We start from the raw sequence: 26,691 nt of genomic DNA, 5'->3' as shown, positions 1-26,691 counted from the left end.
TTAGCTAGTGTCTTACAGTGAGAAAGTGGATTAATTCAAATCAAAACTTCTTGCTGCCACCAAGTAATATAAAATGTTGGCAATAAGAAGAGTATCAAACAATCTCCATCCTTAATATTTACCTTATTATTCCATTTTATGGCTTGGTTGAATTACTGTGAGACAGTTATCCTATTAAGGCCTGACAGGCCATATTCTTGTAATCGGGTATGTTTACCAACAAGATGTTAAGCATTCCAAATTACCACTGACCAGGGAAGACAGTCTATGGATAGTACTAAGACAGCAGGCTTTGGGCTAGGAGAAGGGCCTTCATCTTTTGGGTCTAGCCTCAGAGGTAACACACGGAGGTTTACCTGTGTGTTCCTAGATGAGGAAAACTAGGATGGTACCCATCAAGTGGGGAAAGAGTAAATCTAAGATGGAAAAAGGCCTGTAACTCTGAAGAACACAACTATATTTTGTACATCAGATTATCTAGTGCCCATCATTGTTTATTTCCCTTTTGCTAACATCTACTCTTATATATGTAAAAGTTCTAGGCTTACTTTGGCTCTGCTACCAAGAGAAGGATATTTTATCTACAAAACACTACATATTGAAGCAGCATTCCCAGAACACTAAGGTAGCTAACAAAAATTAAATTTTCAAGAGAAAGGAATTTTGCAATAAAGTTCAAATGAGTCTCTCCATTTGGAGACCTTCCTCTACTGTACATCTTTGAGATAGAAAGGCAGGATATATCTTTAAAAAAAAAAATAGTTATCTATACTTCAGCTTCTATTACTGATTAATAGGGTCTCAGCATCTTAAGTAGCTTCTGTTACACCCCATAATTTACTTATATATAGTTCTGAATTTCAGAACAAAAACATGTAATGAATCCCAAATTAAGTTTCAACGAATACTCAGATTTCAGATTATAAACAGCTAGGCAAAGGATGAATGACTCTCAAAAAGTAAGCGATTTTAAATTACTTTTTCAATTTTTTTTTCCTTTTTGTGCAGAACAAGATCTCGCTATGTTGCCCAGGGAGGTCTCAAACTCCCGAGCTCAAGCTATCCTCCTACCTCTACCTCCCTAAGTCTGGGATTATAGGTGTGAGCTACCCTGCAAGGCTTAAATTACTTTTTCAAAGAAAGCTTAGAAACTTTTTGGTAAGACAGTAATACCAATGAAAACAACAACTGTAGTTACTGTTTACAGTACTAAGCCATTCATTGTGTGTAAAGCATTTTACATATCTCACCAGATCCTCACCCTCCTCCTTTTGGAAAGCAGCAAATTGGGATTCAAGCTCAGGTATCTTTGATACCAAAACCTGCACTCTTATACTTCTTCCCAGAGGACTCACGTGAAATTTCTAAATGAAGTATAAAAAGCTTTGCTTTCCTTCAAATGGTCATGACCCTTTTAAAGGGTTTTTTTCTTTTTTTAAAAAAGTACTTACCAATCTACTAAATCCTCCATAAAGTATACAAAATCCTCCTTGATAATCTGAGAGATCTACAAATCCTTCAATATTTCTATAGTCATAGGAACAGAGTACTCTGTTGGTTGCTGGATTAATTTGGTCAAAGCCTCCAGGAGTTACTTCCAAAATTACGGGTTTTCTTGAGTCACTCCAGTGATGCTTATAGCAGTTGTATCTCTAGAGACAGGAACAGTATTACTTTTAGGTTTGTAAAATAAAACTATATAAAATAAAATTTAATGTATCAGTCACTATTGAAACAACCAAAAATCTAATCATCATCATAAATATTTAGAACTACTATCCAAATTGTTAAAAATATGATTAATGTTAGCCATTTGGAGGTGTTTAAGAATGTTTGCACTAATTGAAGACAGTACATTCCTTTTTAATTAGCAAAGGTTTTGGACTACAATATTTTGTGAAGCTATTTTAAGCCACTCTATGTGAATTTATAAAAAGAAAAAAGGAAATCCTACATAGAAATGTATTCTGAAAGAGTTTTATTGGAAAAAAGATCCACTTTCTTTGATGAATTCTTTTAATCCAAGTTCAATACTGAAAAGAGCTAAGTCACATTTCAGGGAAGTTGTAATATTCAATTTAAACAACCTGAATCAGCTCAGTATATTAATGTATATTTTATTTCCACATACCAAAAAAAAAAAAAGCTGAGGCCTACATTTGACCTTAGGCTTTTCTAACCACACAATTGGAAAGTTATTTTCAAGATTTTAGATCATAATAGCAAGTAAAATTCCATTTAGATAATATTCTTTCACAAATTAAAGTAGCTGAGTGTCAGAAATTATCAGAATAGTCAATATCCATTTACTATCCAGTTATAGTCTTTAAAAAGAAAAAAGGTTTAATCAAGGCTGCTAAGCAAAATGATGCGATATGAAAGAAGAAAATAAATTTAAAATAAAAGAAAATTGAAGCAAAGAGAAAATAAGGATAACAAAGTTTCAGATGTGAAATGAGTATCCTCTCCCCCACCAACACACCACAAAGTTTTCTCCCCATCAATATGAAGTGAGATACATGGTCATTTACCATTTTTAACATAAAAATCAATTGGCTGCTCTACGGTACAACTATTTCTAATACTGAAATAACAAATTATCTTCTAGGTTTTCAGAAAAGAGAGAGAGGCACAAAGTAATGAATACCTCCACTAATATCCCAACACTGAAGTCAGCAATGACCTTCATAGGACATCAAGTCTCCTCAACATTACTGATCTATGCATCACACACACACAGTTCCATAAAAGTAATTGTGCAGACAGACAAGGGGCCTGCATTAACCCAAGAATATAGAACCTTGATTCTGAACTAAAAGATCAATCAATGCCACACCTCTCCTGCAGGAATGGAAGAAGAAGGTAGGGCACAAAAATTGTGAAGTTTTCCAAACTACACTTGTGTACATGCCTCGAGACCACTATATAGAATATTCTCCATTCCTCCCAGCTCATAAACAGCTGCCATTAATGAGATGTGCTGATAGAAACATCATTATATCTCAGGATTGCACGGACCAACCAAGAAGGACTTTGAGAAACCCTGATTTAGAAGTATATCTAGGGCAAATGGAGGTCTTAGAGCCAAATTCAACTTAGGCAAGAAGAGTGCCGTTTAGCCAGCACAGCATTTGGGGTGGAATCTAAATTTGTTTTTAGGATGATATAGGTGTCACTTTGAGCCCCTTACTCCTGATGTAAAATTAGGTAAACTATCCTTTGGGCTATCTTCTAGAGGTACTGTTTCTACCACAAGATTTTGAAAAGTATTAAGTGGCGGAAGTTAACTGGTACAAAAGACAGCTTATATAAAAACTCTAAGTATGCTTTTGAAAGCAGTTGTTTCCCAAACAGATGAAGTATGTCACCTGCCAACATAGAATATTAAAATAAGCACACCAAGTTATGATTTATAAAAATTTGACCACGGCTCATCAGGAACAAGAAATAAGCAGCTCGCCGGTTGCCACTGAACTATTTTAAAAGGCTGCTGAGCAACCAGTCAATTGCTAGAGTTGAAATTAATGAGGTTTCTAGGATGCTAAAACAAGCAGCAGAGTATTCATAGAAAGGATGAGGGCCTAAGATGGACAGGAGAATGGTGCTGCCTGCATATTAGAATTCAGTTCCTGCCTTTTGCCAAAAGCTAGGGTTCTGAACAGTGCTATAAATTTAAGCATTATTTTTCCCCATTATAAAAGTAATACCTGCTAATGGGAAGAAAGTTAATATTTCAAGAGAGTGTAAAAGCATACACGCCTATTCCTCTTTCCCAGAAGTCTCTGATTTAGTTTAAATGCTGCTGTTACATTACTGGAAAAGGCCTGGGAAAGTTAAGATGACTCTGATATGCTACCAGTTTCCTCCAAAGCTGTCAGTGCACCATGCCAAGCTTCAGTACAGGCCAGATCCAGTCCAAGAACATGAAAGAAGACAGTTTCAATATGCTCAAATCTTAAAACTTGAACACTTCTGAAATAAGAAACTCCTACACGAAACGACGAATGCATGTTCCAACAAGCACTATCAGCAGTGTGATGCTCTCTAGTATTATTGTTTGGAATACTGAATAAGGACTACCTGAATGCTTATAGTGTTGCTTTTAATGCTCCAAAGGTTTTTTTGCCTGATTTTTTTTCCCCATCTACCAGCATCAACATTCTTAAATCTAACTGTTCATATTTGAGTTTCCTATTAAACTACATCATGTATCATATGGTAACAGGAGACATTAAAATTTTGTTTCCGTTTTTTCCCTTTAGCTTTGCTACAAATGGAACAGATTATGAAATGATTTTTACAATAAAGGGCAACATTTGAACAAATAAAAATACATAATAAATGTTAAATATTTACCCTTCCTGTGATTTTTCCCTCTGAAAAATCGGTTCTAAATCTCTGAAAGAGAAAACATAACCACAGTTTATAACAGACTGGTAAGGAAGACTTGGCTCAGTCCCTTCTACTCAAAGCAAGTAAAATCCTGACTTGGTAACCTGGACACTAAAAACTGTTATTCAAGTTATAGTTTAAGAATATTCAATAAAAAGAGTATGAAACCTTATTGAAGAACAAGATAAACATACAATGCTTTCTCTTGCATATGCAATTAAAAAAAACTAATAAGAAACTCTCAAATATAAAAGATTTCCAGCCTGTTAAAGTGAACATTCCACAGTGTCAAGTTAAAGGTCAGTAAGAAAAAGTAATCATAGTGGGTATAGAGAACATTAATTTCTCTACTTATATGTAACTACTTCATTTTAAAAAGAGAAGAAAGAAATTTCATTTATGAACATGGAATCTTCTTACTAATGCTTCTGTAAGAAGTTCTGTTCTGTGCTCTGTAGAAAATTTTAAAGTTTCTGACTTTTTTCCACTGCCTTTACGAAATGTGAGGTTGAACTCTGTTCCTTGTCCTTTTCCAACAGGGCTGATGCTGCAAATATCTCCATAAGGCCACTAAAAAAAAAAAAAGTTATTTTGAGTGGTGCTACTATAACACAGTAAAATGTAATGCTTACTTTTGTCACTTTAATTTCATAATCACTGATTAAATCAGCAAAATTTTACAAAATAGAGGTCTAGAAGTTGTGTCTTATAGTAATTCTGTAAAGAAATTCTTTTAAAGGTTTTTAGTCAGAAAAATTCAATATGCATTCTTATTTTAATGATAACATTAATCCAAAGAAATTAAAATTAAAAAGTGACAAGAACTGGGAGGTGAAATTTTATGATTACTTATAAATTTGTTAATAAGTTTGTGAAACATGCCTAATTTGGAATTAAAATAGGCCAGAATAACTTTGAATATGTTTACTTATAAATGTTCAGGTTACTCTTGCCTTTATACACACATAATGCTACTTCCATGACAAGTATTTTATACCAACTGGACTCATGACTTACATATGTTTTTATTACAGTAAAAAGTATAAGCCTTTAAAAATTATAGAGAACTAAACTACTAATCGTACATAAAGGAGGTGGCCACAACTAATAGTAACTTCAAGTTATACCCTTGAGAGCCTAGAAATAAGCGTATTCTCCCCCTCCTCTTTATTATTTTTGATCCCCAAATCAGAGTATTACATAAGCACATCAATCTCTTTCAGATTTGACATTTCTATCTTAAAGTACTGATTTAAGGGCGGGTAATGGGTCACAGCCTGGCTTTTAAAATTCAAAGGGAGTTCATACAAACACCTAACAGCTTCTAACAGGATTACCTGATTTGTTACTTCTAAGGTATTGGGATTATATGTAGTAATCGCATGAGTTCCAACTGAAAAGACACGCTTATACCTACAAAAGGAAAACAAGTGCTTAAATTTAGTGTTAAACAAAAAGATATTTTATAAGAAAATATATAACACAAAACAAACACTTCAATAAATACACAGAAATGTATTAGTTGATTAACGGTGACTAAATATAGCTTAGTTATATATTCTCACCTTTTTAAATGTTCTAAAATGTTATTTTTATTAAAACCCACCCACTCATTTTACTGTGAACTATTAACATATCTAAGTAGAAAAGTATGACTTACATGTAAGCAACCTTGTGTGTTGCCAGTATAAATTAAGTTGGGAAAGCATCAGCTGAGGATGCTGAAAGATTCTAAATGGGAAACTTATTTTAAAAAAAGACACTGCATACCAATGCTTTCAAAATACCCTTACAACAAAGCCATTCGGAAAGGAAGGAAAAGTTATGGCCTGGGGCAACTGGTCAGTCCATATCCTGGAACACAGCCATATCCTGGAATCTTAATAGTTTCTACTTAAGCAACTACCTATTACATCTCAGTGTTGCAATTTTATAGAAGTAGGAAGCCTATACCACAAACAAGCAGTTTTCACTTCTCACTTCATTTCCTTTCCTTCAAGTAACATATTTGAAGGAGAAAAAACATTTGGGTATCAGTAATCCTTCAGAAGAGAGAGGAAATCATAATCATAAAAGGAAATTGAATTAGAAAAATTTATTTAAAGCAAAATAGTTCTTTGGAAATAAAATATTAAAATGGATAAAACATTAGTATATATAAAACAAAATTTAGGAAAACAATTCACACAACCATACAGACAAAAGTTTTTTAAAATGTTGTGTATAACTCTATGCTGACAAATTTGAAAATTAAGAATAAATCAACCTTTATATGGAAGAATTTAAGAAAGCTGCAAAGAATTACATCCACCAAAAGCACCAGGCTCAAATGATTTCAAGGCAGAAGAAACCTAAGAGGACCAAGTAACTCCCATGCTTCTTAAATTGTTGCCGATAACTGAGTAAAGGCAGCTTCTCAATTCTTTCAATACTACTAAAATCTGAAAAGACAATACAATAAGAAAAAAAACCCACAAATCTATTTTCAAAGTTAATATTAGCAATATCAAGTCACACTTTAAAATAGTAATACACCGTGACCAATTAGGTAAACACTTCAATATTAGAAAAATCTATTAATATAATTGGTTATATTTATTGAAATATCTATTTGTATTTTAATATGAGATTTTTAAATTTTTATATGGATATGTGGTAAAGATTTATAAAATCGATCATTTTTCTCGTCTATTTTTAAAATCAGTATATTATAAAAATTAGAAAGGAAATGATCAATTTTATTAATCTTCACCACATATCCATATAAAAAAGTACTGCTACATTATAAATGCTTTTCTTCCTAATTCTACATGTCCAAAGTAGAGTGAGAAACTAAAGAATTACAGCACTTCCCTCTAACAAAAAAGCAGTCATTTGCTTCTTTTTAAAGTGGAGTGAGGGTTAGGGGACTGGTGAAGTAAACAAGCTATCTAAAGAGCTTAAAAGTCTCAAAACTTCAAAGCCTTTATCAATTAATAGGAACTAAAACAAAGAAATAAGATTTTGCTCAATCTTTGACTTAAAAGCTGCAAAATGAAATCAAATGTGTGATAAGAGATGTGAATTCACAAACTATTTTTCAGAATCACCTTGAAAGTCAAACATGAAAATGCTTATAATCCTGAAATAAAACAACAGAATGTGTTTATTTTATTCTGGGAGCAAAAAGTGAAAGAATGCCTGAAATGTTCCAAATGTAACTGCTGGTGTCATGTACAGTCTTAGAGGATTGGCTAAGAAAATATCCTTTTCAATCTTACACCAATCTTCTCTACCACACCTAAGCCTCTTCTAGTATCTTTCTCATATAATTCTGTCATCTAGATCATACTGTCAAAATAACTTTGAGATGACAATATTTTAGACCTATATTGTCCAATAAGACACTTTCTGATATGGCAAATTTCCACTGTCCAATAAGGAAGCAGTTCCCAACCTTTTTGGCACCAGGGACCAGCTTTGTGGAAGACAATTTTTCCATGGACAGGGCAGGGAGATGGCTTCAGGATAAAAGTGTCCTACCTCAGATCGTCAGGCATGAGTTAGATTATCATAAGGAGCACACAACCTAGATCCCTCTCATGTGCAGGAGGTGGAGCTCAGGTGGTAATGCTTGCTCGCTTGCCCGCCGCCTACCTCCTGTTGTGGGGCCCAGGTCTTAAGAGGCCAAAAACCTGGGCTTGGGGGCCCCTGCAATAAGGTAGCAATGAGCCAGGTGTACCTATTAAGCACTTGAAGTGTGGCTAAGGCAACTGAATTTTACATTTTATTTAAAGTTAAATACTTTAAATAGCCACATGTAGTTAGTGGCTACCATATTGGAGAGATCACATTCTGGATCCTTCAGCAAAAGGATCCTGGAGTTGTATGCATGCTAGACCCAGCAGAGTACTGTCATAACTAGTAAACTCAGAGCTATCTTTCGGATAAATACTGAGCTCTAAAGCCATCCTAAGAAAGCTATAAAAAAAAAAAAATCCTAAGAGAATTCCCTTCCCCTCTGCATTCCCTTCCGTAAGTACTCCCCATGCCACTCCTCTCTTAAGAGTGGCTATTGAACTTCTGCTTAAGGATGGGGCAATTATTTCTATGTCATTTAAGACATCTTTATAAGCAAGCTTGAACTTCCAAAGATTACCAAAAAAGCCTCCTTGGATAACAGATACAGAGATGAAAATCTCTAAAATGTCTCACATGTATGGAAAATTAGTCACAACATTTACAGCTAAAAGATTTTTATCAGCAGAGCGTGATGACTCACACCTGTAATCCCAGCACTTTGGGAGGCCGAGGCAGGAGGATCACTTGAGGTCAGGAATTTGAGACCAGCCTGGTCAACATGGGGAAAACCCGTCTCTACTAAAAATACAAAAATTAGCCAGGCGTGATAGTGGGTGCCTGTAATCCCAGCTACTCAGGAGGCTGAGGCAGGAGAATTGCTTGAATGGGGGAGGTGGAGGCTGCAGTGAGCCAAGATCATACCACTGCATTCCAGCCTGGGTGAGACTCCATCTCAAGAAAAATAAAAACTAGAAGATTTTATCTTTTACTAAGTCAACAGTGTCCCAAGTCAAAGAACAGACAAAGAGTCCATGGATTCAGGGAGGCACAAGTCTTCATCTTTGAGGCTGACTCCTACCATAGTACCCAGCATTGACTACAGTAGATACTCAATAAATGCTTAATAGCTAAATAAAACAATCTATCCAAAAATGTCACTATGACCTATTAGCCTGCTCTTGCCTTTAAAGCAGGATGTCAGACAGCAAGTAATTTTACACCAATTTTTAAATTCATAGATCATCAGAAAAAGGCTAGGTTCATATTTTTATGACGAAAATATTCATTTTATTGGCTAAGAAAAATATTGTCATTTATAAATGACAATTTAATTTGCTGTTCTGAGTTTGCGATGAATTTATTGGCTAATTCTTAAAAATTATCATACTAAAAATTAGAAAAATACAGCCATATAAAATTTAAAAAGACTGAAGTCAACAGAATATGAGACATTTATGACACATACCAGATACATAATGTGAAAAAATATTAAAGACCTTTGCCCCCCAAATGAAAAATTAATATTCATTATTGGCTTTACCTACTGCACCTGTTTTCTTTTTATTCAGGGACTAAACTTACATCATTAAATGCCTACAAGAAGTAGGTATTTCTTAAGTTATCACAATTCACAGACTTATTGTAATACAATAGGTTATTAAACATAATTTATGTTACCATTAGGTGTAATGTTATTTAGAATCAGGAAACAAATGCTGCTTAAAGAAACACAAGTGTTTGAAGCAATTGCTTTATCTATGGGGCATTTTACTCTCCCTGCAATTGGTGATAAAGAATAAGGAAAAAAAATGTGCTAATGATAGTATTGGTGGAGACAAGATCGTCTGAACAGGAAGACCACTGAGGCAAAAGCTGGGGATGTAATCAAGTTTTGGATTTGATAAGGTGATGCTTATATTTTTTTAACAGATTAAACTTATATTAATTTGTATTAAAACACTTCTAAATTGGCCGGGCGTGGTGGCTCAAGCCTGTAATCCCAGCACTTTGGGAGGCCGAGACGGGCGGATCACGAGGTCAGGAGATCGAGACCATCCTGGCTAACACGGTGAAACCCTGTCTCTACTAAAAAAAAAAAAATACAAAAAAAAAAAAAAAAAAAAAACTAGCCGGGCGAGGTGGCGGGCGCCTGTAGTCCCAGCTACTCGGGAGGCTGAGGCAGGAGAATGGCGTAAACCCAGGAGGCGGAGCTTGCAGTGAGCTGAGATCCGGCCACTGCACTCCAGCCTGCGCGACAGAGCGAGACTCCGTCTCAAAAAAAAAAAAATCTAAATTATTTTAATTCCTGAAAATAAAAATGTTACAAGCATTCTTAAATTTTCTAGTACTTATGAATACTGCTTTCCTCTTTTAAATAATTTTTTTGGCCAGGTGCAGTGGCTCACGCCTGTAATCAGCACACTGAGAGGCTGAGGCAGGAGGATGGCTTGAGCCCCGAGACCAGCCTGGGCAAGATGGTCGACTCCATCTAGGGAAAAAAAAAAAAAAAAAAACCTACAATTTTTTTATAACATGATTTTTTTTTTTAACATATGGTATTTTATAGTATTTTTTTTTTACATAAGGTATTTTATAACTTTTTTTTACATGTTTTCTTTAGGCAAAATAAAAAAAAAAACAATGTGTTAGGTCAGATACTGTATTAGGTACTATAATGGATTAAATGGGTATCTGACACTGTGCTGGGTTCAATAATATGGCAGTGAATAAGAGTCCTTTAGGCCGGGCACGGTGGCTCAAGCCTGTAATCCCAGCACTTTGGGAGGCTGAGACGGGTGGATCATGAGGTCAGGAGACCGAGACCATCCTGGCTAACACGGTGAAACCCCGTCTCTACTAAAAAATACAAAAAAAACTAGCCGGGTGAGGTGGCGGGCGCCTGTAGTCCCAGCTACTCGGGAGGCTGAGGCAGGAGAATGGCGTGGACCCGGGAGGCGGAGCTTGCAGTGAGCTGAGATCCGGCCACTGCACTCCAGCCTGGGAGACAGAGCGAGACTCCGTCTCAAAAAAAAAAAAAAAAAAAAAAAAAAAAAAAAAAAAAAAAAAAAAAAAAAAAAAAGAGTCCTTTAAAGATTTAGTTTCCGGCCGGGCGCGGTGGCTCAAGCCTGTAATCCCAGCACTTTGGGAGGCCGAGGCGGGCGGATCACGAGGTCAGGAGATCGAGACCATCCTGGCGAACACGGTGAAACCCCGTCTCTACTAAAAAATACAAAAAAAAAAAAAATAGCCGGGCGAGGTGGCGGGAGCCTGTAGTCCCAGCTACTCGGGAGGCCGAGGCAGGAGAATGGCATAAACCCGGGAGGCAGAGCTTGCAGTGAGCTGAGATCCGGCCACTGCACTCCAGCCTGGGCGACAGAGCAAGACTCCGTCTCAAAAAAAAAAAAAAAAAAAAAAAAAGATTTAGTTTCTTCCCAACATTTTATGAGTTATCTAATTCAGACTTCTGAAATAAACTTCAAAGTAATAAGAGCTAAGATTCTTGTCGTTGTCTGAAAGTTAATTTCTGACTCGAATATTTAACTAGCTTCTATCAATCAGGTATGTAAAATAGTGCCAACAGAGATACTACAAAAATACTGGTCACCATCATAACATCCATTATACTCTTCTGCACCAAAAATCCATGTAATGCAGTATTATCATAATAGAGAAAACTCAACATTTTTGTAAACTGAGAAAGTTTATGTTTACTATAAAATAGTCGTTCTCAAATTCTTGACATCAGAAAATTTTTGTAAACATGTATTACTTTTAAAGTTCAAGATCCTCAATCATCTTCAATGGAGAATCTACGCAAACAGGCTTTAAAGAAGCCAAACAGAGCTATTCAAAGTTAGAAGAGAGCGTTTATGTTACACACTCTAGATCTCATAGCACACAGCATAAACCTTTATAATACTGTAGGCAAGGTTGGCTAGTTATAATTGTTCACTACTGGCTGATGCAAGGGAACTAACATACCTTCCCTGAAAGCAATTCTATTCATGTCCCAGTATTGTAGATATTGACAACTGTTCCCTAGAACTAAGCCAACATCTACTTCCCCACAAATTTCACCTGCTGGCCCAAGTTCTGTCTTTCAGCTGCACACAGAGTATACCTAATTCCTCTGCCAGTCAGACCTTCCATTTGAATTCTTTTTCCTAGGCTGAATATCCTAGTTCCCTTGGCCATTTTAAAACAAGTTTTGGCCACCAATTTCTCGAAGCCTTTAGGATCCTCATGGAACCCAGGATTTTTCCTTTTATCATTAAAAGCTTGAGAATCCAGTAACTTGAACTAAAATTTTAGTCCATCTGATAATGAAATTAAGGATAACTGACTTACAACATTTCTTAGGAGATTAATGGTCAGCACTGGTAAAGGAGGCACTACAGCCTAATGGTTAAGCACACCAACTCAAGCCACACTGCCTGGACTACTCACTAGCTGTGTTTTCTCTGATAACTTCCTTAACCTCTCTAAGCTTTGGTTTCCTTGACTGAAAGATGTGGATAATACATACAGTCATGCATTGCTTAACTATGGGAATCGATTCTAAGAATGCATCATTAGGTGACTTCATCATTATGTGACTATCACAGAGTTCTTCTCAAAATTCTGTACTCACTAGTTTTGTACTTACACAAACTTAGATGGTATAGCCTACTACACTCCTAGGCTACATGGTATAGCTTATTGCTCCTAGTGTACAACATGTTCCTGTACTGAATACTGTAAGCAGCTATAACACAATGGTAAATATCTGTGTATCTAAACATATGGGATCATCATATATGCAGTCCATCATTGACTGAAATGTTATGTAGTACATGACTGTATATCTACTTCATAATGTGAAAAAAGAAATAATCGATGTAAAGTACCTGGCACTTATGTGCCTGGCTAATGAGTAGAACAGTCAATAAATGTAAGCTATTCCTATTGCTATTATTTCACTAGTTGACTAACAGATAGTGGGGAAACCCAAAACTCCAGTAGAATAACTGAACAAATTATAATTAGTGTATTTATGTTTTAAAGTAGCCATAACTCCTTTTTTTTTTTTTTTTTTGAGATGGAATCTAGCTCTGTTGCCCAGGATGGAGTGTAGTTGCGTAATCTCAGCTCACTGCAACCTCTGCCTCCTGGGTTCAAGTGATTCTCCCACCTCAGCCTCCTGAGTAGCTGGGACTACACGCGTGTGCCACCATACCAGATAATTTTTGTGTTTTTAGTAGAGATGGGATTTCACAACGTTGGTCAGGCTGATTTTAAACCCTTGACCTCAAGTGATCCTCCAGCCTTGACCTCCCAAAGTGCTGGGATTACGGTCGTGAGCCACTGCGCCTGGTCCATGACTGCTTTTAGTATTCATATTCAAAACAAAGAACAAAATTAACGGGCAAACTGATCGTTCATCTGGTTGTATTGCCAGGATACTCTGTGGTGAAAACTTCACTTGAAACATCAGTTTCACCGAGGAGGGCTCATTCAGATAAAAAGTTGTACTCCTCAGAAAAGAAAAAGAAGAAATGGATACGACATACTCTGCAAATATCTGTCCTAAAAGCTCAGTAAGAGCTTTCAGAAGAAATAAAAGGGCAACCCATTAAATGTGGTATTTTAAGGCCTTAAAATCCATGATGCAATGTCCATCTTTTCCAGCTCAGATGGAGCTAGCTTTGAACACAACATTGTGTGTAAAACATAAGATTCCGATAAAGGAGACGTGATCCAATTTGCAATACTAGGTGAAAGATGTTCAAGTCCCAGGTTGCCTGATAATAGTCACAAAATATTAGACAAAGAAAACACAAAAGAATTAATGATAGCTCATCTGAGGTTTAAAGACTGGCAGGGTCAAGAGCAAGAAAAAAAAAAAAAAAACCCTCAGGATTTCTGGAGGTTATGAAGACTGGTAGGGTGTGTAAATGCCAGGCAGCAAAAGAAAAAGGTATCTTTTCTCTTGTAGAACTCCATTCCTACATATAAGAAAGGTATTAGAAATTCACCAGCTTCCCTTTCCCTCAGCACTTCTCTCAATTTCCTGTATCCAGTTATTACAGAGACTATGAATGTAGTGAGCTTCTGTTATTAAATTTCATAGACTTTATCATTACACATCCTAATACATTGAGGTGAAAATCCTGTTTAGATACAAAAATGGTACTCTAAATTCAGAGCATTTGCTAAAATTAATGTATGCAATATTAAGGTGATCCACAGGCTAGATTTTACTTATACATTTTTATCCAGAAAAAATTAAGAACCTGTACCTTGACTATCACTCTGAAGTTTTCCATAGTGAATCTGCACTTCTGCTTTAACTGAAACATCTGAATCCTCCTTCCTCTCTGAAATGGCTTACTTAGGTCAAAAAAGAAAGTTTTTTCCTTCATGAAAGAAAAGTGCCTTTCCCCCCTGAATCTACTCTCCTTTTCTTGCTCCTCCCAGAATAAACATATAATTATATTATGTCTATACAAGTTGGAAAAATGAAAAGTGTAGAAGAAGCTAATTTGCCAGCTAAGGCATCCACACCGATGATGAACAGACCCTAAATAAAGGCATTCAGCAGCTATCAAGTGAAGTATAATGAAAACTACTACAAAGGTAACAGAAATGGGTCACACAAATATCTTAAAGGGGACTACCTGGAGAGGTTATCTTTACTTTTGTCATATGAAGAGAAGAAAAAATATTTATGTATCTTTACTTCCACAATCAATAATATCTTTCTGAAATGCTGGAGCTAGGTTAGCAACACGGAAACAGGCATGGAGGCTCTAAAAACTCAGGCCTTAAATCCCAAAAATCACATAAAAACTTTGTTGTACGTTGACATGTTTCTAGACACAAGGTTCAATTAACTATTCTAAAACAACAGAAAATTTTTAATGTTGGCCATTTATTTTTTACATTAACACTGCTGAGGAGTACTTTAAACCTAGATTAGAATTGGCCATATAAATAGGTAAGTATAATAAAAAGTCTCAGTGCCATTTAATAATGTATATAACCCAATGAAATGACAACTATTACCATCTGGAAAATGTAAACTCTTTCAGGGAGAAGTTAAGATTCAAGGTGTATACACTGAAATCAACAGAACACTGTTGAAAGACATTTTAAAAGATGTAAATAAATGAAAACACCTACATGTTCATGAATCAGAAGACAATGCTGTTAAGATGGCAATACTCCACTAATGGATCTACAGATTCAATGTAATGGCTACCAAACTGTCAGCTGCCTTTTTTTTTTTTTTTTTTTTTTTTTTTGAGATAGGGTCTCACTCTATCCGCCAGGCTGGAGTACAGTGGCACGATCTCTGTTCACTGCAGTCTCCACCTCCAGGGTTCAAGCAATTCTCCCACCTCAGCTTCACAAGTAGCTAGGACTAAAGGTGTGCACCGCCATGCCCAGCTAATTTTTGTACTTTTTGGTAGACAGGATTTCATCATGTTGGTCAGGCTGGGCAGCTGTCTTTTTAAACAAATTAACAACTGACTCTAAAATTCATATGGAAATGCAAGAGACCAGGAATACCCAAAATAATACTGAAAAATAAAAAAAAATTCAGAGACTCATATTTCTAAGTTTCAAAACAGCACAAAGCTATAATAATCAAGACAATACGGTACTGGCATAAGGTTAGGCATATAGGATCAATGGAACAGAATTGAGAGTCCAGGAATTAATTCTTACAGTCAGAGTAAATTGATTTTTGACAAGGGCGTTGAAACAATTCAAGTGGAAAGAACAGTTTTTTCAACAAATGATGCTGGCACAACTGGATATTCACATGCAAAGGAATGAATTTAGAACCCTACTTCACACCAAATACAAAAATTAACGCAATTAAAGCTATACAGCTCTTAGAAGAAAAAAAAGAAGTAAATCTTCATTAGCTTGAATTAGGTATTGGCTTTTTAGATCACCAAAAGTACAAATGGCAAAAGAAACAATTGATAAATTGATTTCATCAAAATTAAAAGCTTTGTGCTCCAAACAACACCATCAAGAAAGTAAAAAAACCTGACGAATTGGAGAAAATATTTGCAAATCATATACAAGGAACTTTAATTCAGAATATATAAAGAACTCTCACAATTCAGTAATAAGACAACCTAATTTAAAAGTGAATAAATGACTTGGCCAGGTGCAGTGGCTCACACCTGTAATCCCAGCACTTTGGGAGACTGAGGCAGGTGGATTACTTGAGGTCACGAGTTTGAGACTAGCCTGGCCAACATGGTGAAACCCTGTCTCTACTAAAAATACAACAATTAGCCAGGCGTGGTGGCATGTGCCTCTAATCCCAGCTACTCGGGAGATGGAGGCAGGAGAATTGCTTGGACCCATGAGGTGGAGGTTGCAGTGAGCCGAAATCAGCGCTCTAGCCTAGGCAACAGAGTGAGACTATCTCAAAAAAAAAAAAAAAAAAAAAAAAGTTAAACAAAAAAATTTTTTTTAAAGTGAATAAACGATTTCAATAGATATTTCATCAAAGAAGATACGCAAATGAACTACAAATACAAGAAAAGACACCCAGCATCATGAGTCACTAGAGAAATGAAATCAAAACTACAATGAGAAGCTACTTCATACTTGCACTAGGATGGCTAAAATAAAAAAGACAGTAAGTGTTGATAAGGATGTGGAGCATTTGGGACTCACACATTGAAGGTGGAAATGTAAAATGCTGCAGCTACTTTGGAAAACAGTTTGGCTGTCCATCAAAAAGTTAAACAGTTACCACATAACCCACCAATTCCACTCTTAGGTATAAACACAGAACAACTGGAAATATGAAAACATTCACAGTGGCATTATTCAGAATAGTAAAAAAGTAAGAACACCACAAATGTCCATCAGTTGATGAATGGATAAACAAAATGCAGTATATCCATACAACAGATTATATGACATTAATGAAATGAAGTACTGACATGCTATAATATAGATGACCTTGAAAACATGCTTAATGGAAGAAGACAGTCAAAAATATAGCATTTTGTATCATTCTATTTATATAAGATGTTCCAAACAGACAAATCCAGAGACAGGAAGTAGATTAACGCCTGCCAAAAGAAGGGGAAAAAGGGAGTTAACTGCTGATTTCTAACGAAGTCTTTAGAGGAAGTTTTTTGCAGGGAAGGCGAGGTGATGAAAGTGTTCTCAAAACAGTGATGATGGTTTACAACTCTATGAATACACTAAAATCCACTGAATTGTATACTTTAAAAGGGTGAATTTTACAGTATAGAAATTATGCCTTAAAGCTGTTATAAAAACAAAACAAAGTTTCAAGGCTAAAAGAATTTGCTAAGAGCACACAGTTGGACTCCGAATCGTTACAAGGAGGAAATAAGAGGATTATTAAGTCTTAGTCACTACTCTAACATTACCAAAAATTTTGATAATCACAGTTACTTACAAGCTCACACAGCAAAAAGCATTGCAGTAAGTCTGTTCTTTAGAATGTATCAGTATGTTATAACCATATTAAAAGCAGAAGTTGTATTATGATGACCAAAGTAATCTACCACTTAAGGAAAAAACAAGGATCATTTAAAGATATACTTTTCTAAGGTTGATTCAAAGAACTAAAATGACTCATACTACCCTGGATATGCCACTTTTCTCCCTGACTTCACTCACTGAAACTAACTAGGGGGAAAAAAGAGACAAGTATTCTACAAGGGTAACAATTATTCTAATTTAGGAGTTCATACAATTGAGCTAATAGACAACAAAATCAAATACTCAAATCTTCCAAAATTATAGGCAGTTTGCTAATGCAAACCAGAAATACTAGAGAGCTCATCCTAAGAAGTTACCACTCTAGTAACTAAAAAATGAAAACTTGAGAGAACACATACTGGCTTTGTGCATGTGTCACATTTTACCTTGTGGGACCAGAGACTAAACTTTTGTAATGGTCAACAGATGCCATTCACTGAATATTCAGTATATTTAAGGCATAGTTTTAAAACTTTCATACATGCTATATCACTTCATTTAATCCTTACAAAAATCTGAAGGGTAGGAATTACCATCCATCTTACAGACAGGAAACAGAGGCACTTACATTTTGGTCTGACTAGGAAGCTACTAAAAAATGCCATCACTCCCTTCCAAAGAAAAAAGATTAAACCCAATTTTTAAATTTCATTAAAGGCCTAAAAAATGGTTAGACTTCACTAGAATGGCCTATTTTCTCTGACAGTCAAACGGATATGAAAATGTTGGTTACAGACAGGTTAGTCTCTGGGTAATAAAAATGTAGGGTTAACACTCGGCTACTACTACATAACCTCGTCATTAATTGATAGCATACAAGAGGGTGGATAACTGGTTTATTTTCCTTTTAACTGTCACTTTTAATTCTTACCAAACTGCTTCCCAAGAAAGATACTGAAAACTGGAAATGTCAAAAGAGAAAAAGAATGTAGCGTTTATACTTAAAATCGCACGTTTTTCAGAAGAGAATGGCTGTATAGCCTAGAGTTGTGCAGTATTATTCAAGATTATGAAACAGAGTAATAAGTTTTATAGAAGCACAGAAAAATAAAACCAACAGGAATACTTACTTCCCCCTCCATGAATGTTTTGTTGTGTAGAAACATGCCAGATCCTTATTTTCCCTAATTATGTTCATTTTGTGCTCAAACCTGGAAGATAAAAATATGAGGGCACTTAATACATGTTATATATCTTTAACCTTCCCAAGATTCCCATAAGAAAGGTAGTATGATCTGTTACTTTCACAGCCTGCCACATATCCTTTACAAGACCATCAGGTTTTGTTTATTTTTGAGACAGTCTCGCTCTGTTGCCCAGGCTGGAGTGCAGTGGCGCGATCTTGGCTCACTGCAAGCTCCGCCTCCCGGGTTCACGCCATTCTCCCACCTCAGCCTCCCCAGTAGCTGGGACTACAGGCGCCCGCCACCACGCCCCACTAATTTTTTGTATTTTGAATGCAGTCTCACACTGTCGCACAGGCTGGAGTGCAGTGGCACAATCTCAGCTCACTGCAAGCTCCGCGTCCCAGGTTCACGCCATTCTCCCGCCTCGGCCTCCCGAGTAGCTGGGACTACTGGCGCCCACCACCACCACCACGCCCAGCTAATTTTTTGTTTTTTTAGTAGGGACGGGGTTTCACCGTAGCCAGGATGGTCTTGATCTCCTGACCTCGTGAACCACCCACCTCGGCCTCCCAAAGTGCTGGGATTACAGGCGTGAGCCACCGCGTCCAGCCAAGACCATAAGGTTTTTAAAGACAAGGACTGGTGTATGCAACTCTTTATCATAACCTTTAGAACCACATTGTGATTGTCCAACTCTCTCCCACACTGGACTGCGTTTCTTGAGGACCAGAAACGACCCCTACCAACATCCCCAGTGTATAGAATTTTTAAAATGTCAAACAAATAAAGCTTTAAATCTGACATTGCCAAATAATGCCACGGCACACAATGGACACCTAAACACATTTTCCAAGTGTCAAACCAATTCTAAAAGGTTTTTGGTGAGCTACTAAGTGCTGGCCATTTTGCTGACACTACCACTTCAAAGGGTACCTGCTATAAATAAGGCAATTTAAAAATAATTTTCTCACGGGCACAGTGGCTCATGCCTGTAATCCCAGCCATTCTGAGGCTGAGGTGGGAGGATCGCTTGAGACCAGGAGTTTGACACCAGCCTAGACAACATAGTGAGGCCTTATCTCTCAAAAAATAACAGTTCAGGGCATGGTAGCATGTGCCTACACTCCTAGCTACTTTTCAGAACAGAAGGGCTGAATAGCACGATTGAATAGTGTGGTATTATCTGAGGCCGAGGTAGGAGGATCACTTAAACCCAGGAGTGTGAGGCTACACTGAGCTATGATTTTGCCACTGTACTCCAGCCTGAGTGACAGAGTGAGATTGTGTCTCTAAAAATAAAACAATTTTCTCATTATAAAAGTAATACATGTCCATAGTAAGAAATCTAAATGTTCAGAAAGCAAATCATTTGTTCTTGCATCTGAAGATATAATTTTAGCCTTCCTTTTTATATTTAGAAAAATCCTTTTTTTAAACAAGATTGCCATTTGTACTGCTTGTTTTCAAAGAATGTTAACCTTTCCCCATATAATTATTCTATAAGAAAATGATTTTTAAGGCTATATGGTATTTCATTTTATGAATACTCCAGAACAGTGCTACTCAAAGCATAGCTGCGAATGGTTTGTTTCCAAGCCACATCAAGTACAGAAATTGAGAATAAGTGTTTAGAAACTTATACGGCGGTTTGATTAACGGACTCCTCTGGTTGAACAGGATATAGAACAGATCAACACTGTTCAATCTGCGTGATGACTCACCAGTGGAATCAGCCTCCTAACAGTCACATGCAAAGAGACCACATTATGTACAATATTCATTGACTATAACCCAGCACATAAAATCCAGAATCCATTTATTTCACTTAAAAAAAGTAAACTTAGCTAATTTTACAGGATAAATTGTTAGAACTGGTTGCTAAAGACTGATAGATTTTGAAAATACTATATCACTTACTTCATTGTGAATAAAAGTTAAATATGGTTATTTCTTTTCTAACTTAGCTATCTCTCCCTTGCCTTGCTAGTTCAAAACGCACTCTAAAAATATTGTAGAGACCGGGAGTGGTGGCTCACGCCTGTAATCCCAGCATTTTGGGAGGCCGAGGTGGATCACCTGAGGTTAGGAGTTCGAGACCAACCTGGCCAACATGGTGAAACCCCATCTCTATGAAAAATACAGAAAAACAGCCAGGCGTGGTGACAGATGCCTGTAATCCCAGCTACCCGGGAGGCTGAGGCAGGAGAATCATGGAACCCGGGAAGTGGAGATTGCAGTGAGCCGAGATTGCACCACTGCACTCCAGAGTGGATGACAAAGAAAGACTCTGTCTCTAAACAAACAAACAAACAAAAATTGTAGAAAATACACGGAAGTGCTAATAATACAAACTGAATAGTTGGAATTGTTTATTTAAGCTTGCTTTATACCTTTTTATACTGTGAATACTAAGTCAGCAAGTATTTTTTATATGATTAGAAAAAACTTTTCAGGCAAAAACATTTTTATAACGGCTTCAGACATAATTCACATACCATAAATTCACTTTTATTAAAAGTGTACAATTTGGTGATTTTTAGTACATGTAGAGTTCTGCAACTATCACCACTATTTTCTGGAACACTTTCATCACCCGAATAAGAAACTGTTAGCAGTCACTCCCCATTATACCTCAACCTCAGCACCTAGCAGCCACTAATCTCCTTTGTCACTGTGGGTTTACCTATGCTAGTCCATACTGCCAAATAATATTCTGGTGTATGGATACACCTATTTTATGCATTCATCAATTGACTGACACAGGTGTTGTTTCTACCTTTTGGCTATTATGAATACAACTATGAACAAGCATATACAAGTTTTTGTGTGAACATACATATTCATTTCTCTTAGGTATATACCTGAGTGGTAAAAACATTTTTTAAAGATACCCTTATTTTGAAATTGCTTTCTTCATTCGTCCTACTTGTTTTTGTATTACCAATTAGCGAGAGCCTTTGTACTCTACATAGAACACTCATCCCCTGGATATTTATATGGCTTATACCTCTTTCTCCTTCAAATCTATGTTCAAATGTCACCTTTCCAATGACGCTGACGCTAACCATCTTGTTTTAAATTGTAACCACCCTCCTCCTCACTCTACACTTCTATTCCCTCTTACTCCTGTTTTTCCCCCATAGCACTTTTCACATTTGAATGTGCAATTTATTATTCACCTAATTCTACTGGAATATCCAGAGAGAGATAGTTTTGTCTGTTCAGCTCATTATTGTTTCTACAGAGGCCACAAGAGTGCCTGATACAAAACAGGTGCTCAAAAATCAGTATTTGAGTGAGGAATAAAATTGAGCAAATACATGGGCAATTCTGGTATCTACCTCAAATTTGATGCTGTAACAGGGACTCCCAAATAGGGTTTTGTCAAATCTTCTGGAAAGGCATCAGCAATTCATGCTTTGAAAAATAACAAAAGGAAACACAGGTAACACCAAGTTTAAAGAAGCTTTTATTGTTACCACAAAGAAGAAATTTCTTACAGTCAACTAACATCTTCCTACTAGTGAGTACAGGGACAGCTAAATATAGTCCTGACAGTTGGTGTGGTGTTTTGTTTGTCTGTTTCTGGATTTCATACCTGGGATGACAAAGGCATCCAACTAAGATTCATTAAACCCAGTAAGCATTATCCCTGCCTTCTGAATCTTTTGCAGTAAATGATACTGCTGAAAAGAAACTTGGGCAGTATTTCTGAAGACTCACCAAAAAGGGGAGATAGACAGACAGACAGACAGACAGACAGATAGATAGATAGATAGATAGATAGATAGATAGGTATACAGATATTTTTTCCCTATATATTATAACTGAAGAGTGGAACAATGGAAGAGAAAGGCAGATAGAAAAGGTAAAAGGCTGACACTGAAGAATGGTGTTTGTATTCCTAGTCTGTAACTCAAGATATTGGAATAACTGACTCTGTACCAAGGGCCTATCTCGGGAAAACTGAGAAACAAGAAAATATGTTGAGTGGAGACTGGTTGATAAAATTTAGGATCTAAAAGTTAAAATGAAAGGCAGAGAAAAATAAAGATTTTTAAATGACAACCATAAAAAACACAGGTCATGACCCAGAAGGAATAAAGATCCCTAATAAACCCATAGGAGGGAAAAAGAACAAAATCGTCTCACAATAACAAAAGAAATCTAAGAACTTTTAAATAAAAAATTTTAAATAATTTTTTTAAAAAACACCTAAAGAATGACCTCATAGGTATCACTGATTTGGAGGTATATAACTCCAACAGACCTTTTGGGAGATGAATTAAGCAACTTTACATCAAGAAGGCTTTTGAAGGTCTATAAACCGGGAGGTGATGAAAGCACCAGACTCCAGAGAGTCCTTAGATTGGGATAGACAAAAAGAGCGTGAGAAGATATAACACATTAAGATAAATGTAAACTACCAACGACCTGGACTATTAGAATAAATATTGTATTCCTGATGCAGATTAGAATGCTGACAGAAAACTAGTGTAGGAGGAAAGTAGTAGTACTTCAATTCTCTGGAAGTTCCAATCATCAGTACAAGTTCCTGTGTCCAATATTTGCACACCTAATTTTCTGTCTCTAATATTTAAGAAAGCAACAAGTGATGTTTTACTCTGCATCCCATAAAAGGCTAGTAAAATGGGCTCTTTATGGAAGAAAATTGCTCCTCTATTTGAAAAGCTTGCCTTCAACTACATTATATTTAAGTAGGGGTATATCTGAGAGGTAAGGGAGGGAAGAGATACCCCACTAAGTAGCCAAGTCAACCCCAGAAATAGTGGAATAATTCAATGCTATATTACCGTCTGCCTAACCTCAAAATGGAGATCAGGATAATGCTTTTCCATTTTAAAACTCCATTAAAGACTGCCTTTAATAAAGTTGGGGAGGCAAGGTGACTCTTATCTGAAAATTTATGACATGTCCTGAAATTAGTAAACAACTTGTGTTGAATACTCATCACGTTAGTCATCAGGCTATGCATTTACCATGCATTTATTTCCTTTTGTCCCCGTAACAACACTGCAGTACAGATATGACTCTCATTTTATTGACAAGAAAACTGATACATAAATTATATCACTTTTCTAATGTAACACAGCTAGTAAGCAATTGGGCCAGACTTTGGACCAACCTGCTTAGTTTCCATACCCTAGGTCCTTAACCTAAACTTTAATACCTTCCCTCAATTTAAAAAAAAAAAATTCACCCTGACCATTTAATTACAGATGTATCATTTGACAGCAAACTCCTGGAATAATTCAGAACTAGTTTCAGTTATTATCTTCATCTGGACAGATGACTGGACACTCGTTAGAAATAACTTTGAAATCTACAATTTTAAGCAGTAAAACAAATTATCATATTCAACATAGGACAAAAGAAACAAAAAAGTCTCCAAAGCTGAAATATTCTATCATCTATAAATAAACTTTCAAAGTATTTCCATCTTTGTATAAGCTTAAAAAACATTTTTTGGCTGGGTGTGGTAGCTCACGCCTGTAATCCTGACACTTTGGGAGGCCGAGGTGGGCAGATTACAAGGTCAGGAGTTCGAGACCAGCCTGGCTAACATGGTGAAACCCACCTCTACTAAAAATACAAAAATTAGCCAGGCATGGTGGAGAATGCCTGTAATCCCAGCTACTTGGGAGGCTGAGGCAGAATTGTTTGAATCCAGGAGGCAGAGGTTGCAGTGAGCCAAGATGGCGCCATTGCATTCCAGCTGGGCTGACAGAGCAGGACTTCGTCTGGGGGGGGTGGGGACATTTTTTAACAAAGTGTTCAAAACAAACATACAATGACAAAAATTTGCTACCAATATATGATCTCAGGATACTCTTTAAAGAGAGTTCAATTATTCTAATCAACATCGAGCTTTTAAAATAACCAGATTGGCCAGGCACTGGTGGCTCATGCCTGTAATCCTGCACTTTGGGAGGCCACGGTGGGAGGATCACTTGAGTCCAGGAGTTTGAGACCAGCCTGGGCAACATGGCAAGACCCCCATCTCTATTTAAATATACATTTTATATGAACAAAAAGATAACCAGATAAATGAGATCTGAGGCTGAGATCTATCTTCCAGCAGTGTAATATTAGCCCATCCACATTTTCAGGTAAATCTATTTTACATTCTCAGTAAAATCTTAACTACTCTTTGATAAAGTCATTTCATCCAATGAATGGCAAGTGGTCTGGAAATTGCATTAACCCCTTTAGACCATGAAGATACTTTTAGACACACAGAAAACTCACTAATGAGGGTAATGGCAATGCATAAAGATCAGAAATACGTACCAACTATGTATCATTCAAAGTGAGAGGTAGAATAATTTCAAGATAATGACTGGCAAATGAGTGAAGACAAGTCTAGAGGTCCTCCAAGTACAGCAGTCAAGTATCACTCAATCTGGGAAGACCCTGGAATACCTCCCTAGGGCACTGATTACAGAGCTGCCATTCTACATGCTATACTTTAACGAGGGACTGGCACAACAAGCTACATGAACATTCCATTAAAGTGATTTTAATAATCTATTACCAAGGTAAGGCTGGAGAATTTTTATAATTGCCATTTACTGGCTGTATAACTTTGAACAAAAGTCTCTGAACTTATCTGATTTATAGTACATCTATAAAATAGGAATAATAACTGTCCCGAAGGGCTATGATGAGGACTAAATGAGATAACCCAAAAAAAGAAGTTATTTTGAGTATTTCTATTATATCTTATTTTCAAGAACTTACCAGCTCTTGTACCTAATATGGCATTTTGGGGGGAAATTCTATTAAATAACTCGATTTTCTCTCAATCTTTTAATTTCCATCCTTCTAGTATGCAATATATATCACCTAGAATTTCCACCTTCAAAAGTACAGTGTTCTATTGATTTAATCAGCATTCAGTTTTACTTAACCATTCGAAATTAACAATATATATTTCTTAATGATGTACATGAGGGTGGCATTTATTGTTACTGTCATTATTATTTATTGCTACAAGTTATGTTTCCCATAAAATGTTTTTAAAAAGAAAAAAATATTGCTGGGTGCAGTGGCTCACGCCTGTAGTCCCAGCACTTTGGCAGGCCAATGCAGGCAGATCGCTTGAGTCTCGGAGTTCAAGACCAGCCTAGGCAACGTGGCAAAACCCTGTCTCCACTAAAAATACAAAAAATTAGCTGGGTGTCATGGCACACGCCTGTAGTCCCAGCTACTTGGGGGGCTGCACTCCAAACTGGGTAACAGAGTGAGACCTTGTCTCAAAAAAAAAAACAAACCATATATATATATACATACACACACAAACACACACACACACACACACGTATATATGTATAAAGACCAAGATAATCAGGATAGATGAAAATTTTAAAAATCATCTTGTCAACTATAACCCAACACTTAAGCTTCTCTTTATTTCAACTTTACTCCTACAAAATACTATTACAAGTCAATCTTATTTACTACATTTTTAATATTCCCCACTTAGGTATTTGAAATTTCAATTGTTAGAATTGTTTCCTTACATGTATCCAACCTAGTATTTTTAAATTTATGTTTGATGGCTATATATTAACTATGGCTTGAGAAACTTTCAAGAAAAAAGAAGTCATAAATTTAATCTCCAGTCAATATTTCCTCTGTACATTTAATAAGCTCTAAAAGTGATTCAAAAAAATCATCACTTATAGGCAAAAACTTTTAAGCAACCATTAATTTCCAATATTTATGATGAAAAAAATCTGTAGAATTTCTAGTATCAGAAGCTGAAGTATCAAGCAAGTAATATCAGTTAAGTCATTTATAAGCACATGCTATAAACAACCATAAACTGTCCAACTAAAAAATGTAAACAGTTAAATAGGATCTTGAATGTGATTTTGGTAGCAGCTGTATCAATCGCATTTGCCATTCTGCCAGTTGTTTAGAGACTATTCGAAATAGCAAGAATTTATCTGCTCAAACTAACGTCACTTAAATTTCATCTCCTTCATTCCTGCAATTGTGTTCCATGTTTCAAGTTCTCAAAGACCCATAATTCTTTCTGATGAGGAAAAATCAAATT

The 26,691-nt window shown here is 36.3% G+C and overlaps 1 protein-coding gene across 2 annotated transcripts in view; it reads right to left on the bottom strand.

Moving 5' to 3' along the window:
* LOC105490374 (DnaJ heat shock protein family (Hsp40) member C13) overlaps nt 1-26,691 on the bottom strand; it is a 128,360-nt gene that overhangs the window by 92,528 nt on the left and 9,141 nt on the right. For both annotated transcript variants that reach the window (XR_011619689.1, XM_011755900.3), the window contains exons 2-6: nt 18,552-18,632; nt 5,730-5,805; nt 4,813-4,962; nt 4,357-4,398; nt 1,452-1,652 (exon numbers count right to left, since the gene is read on the bottom strand). Coding sequence is in view for 1 of the 2 variants with exons in the window: in XM_011755900.3 (XP_011754202.2) it covers nt 1,452-1,652; nt 4,357-4,398; nt 4,813-4,962; nt 5,730-5,805; nt 18,552-18,619 (537 nt within the window). In the remaining variant the exon portion in view is untranslated. The remainder of the gene's footprint in view (nt 1-1,451; nt 1,653-4,356; nt 4,399-4,812; nt 4,963-5,729; nt 5,806-18,551; nt 18,633-26,691) is intronic.

This window comes from Macaca nemestrina, chromosome 2 (assembly GCF_043159975.1).
Source record: "Macaca nemestrina isolate mMacNem1 chromosome 2, mMacNem.hap1, whole genome shotgun sequence".
Classification (NCBI taxonomy): Eukaryota; Metazoa; Chordata; class Mammalia; order Primates; family Cercopithecidae; genus Macaca; species Macaca nemestrina.
The sequence above is the reverse complement of the archived record's forward strand: the minus strand, read 5'-3'. Positions and strand labels throughout refer to the sequence as shown.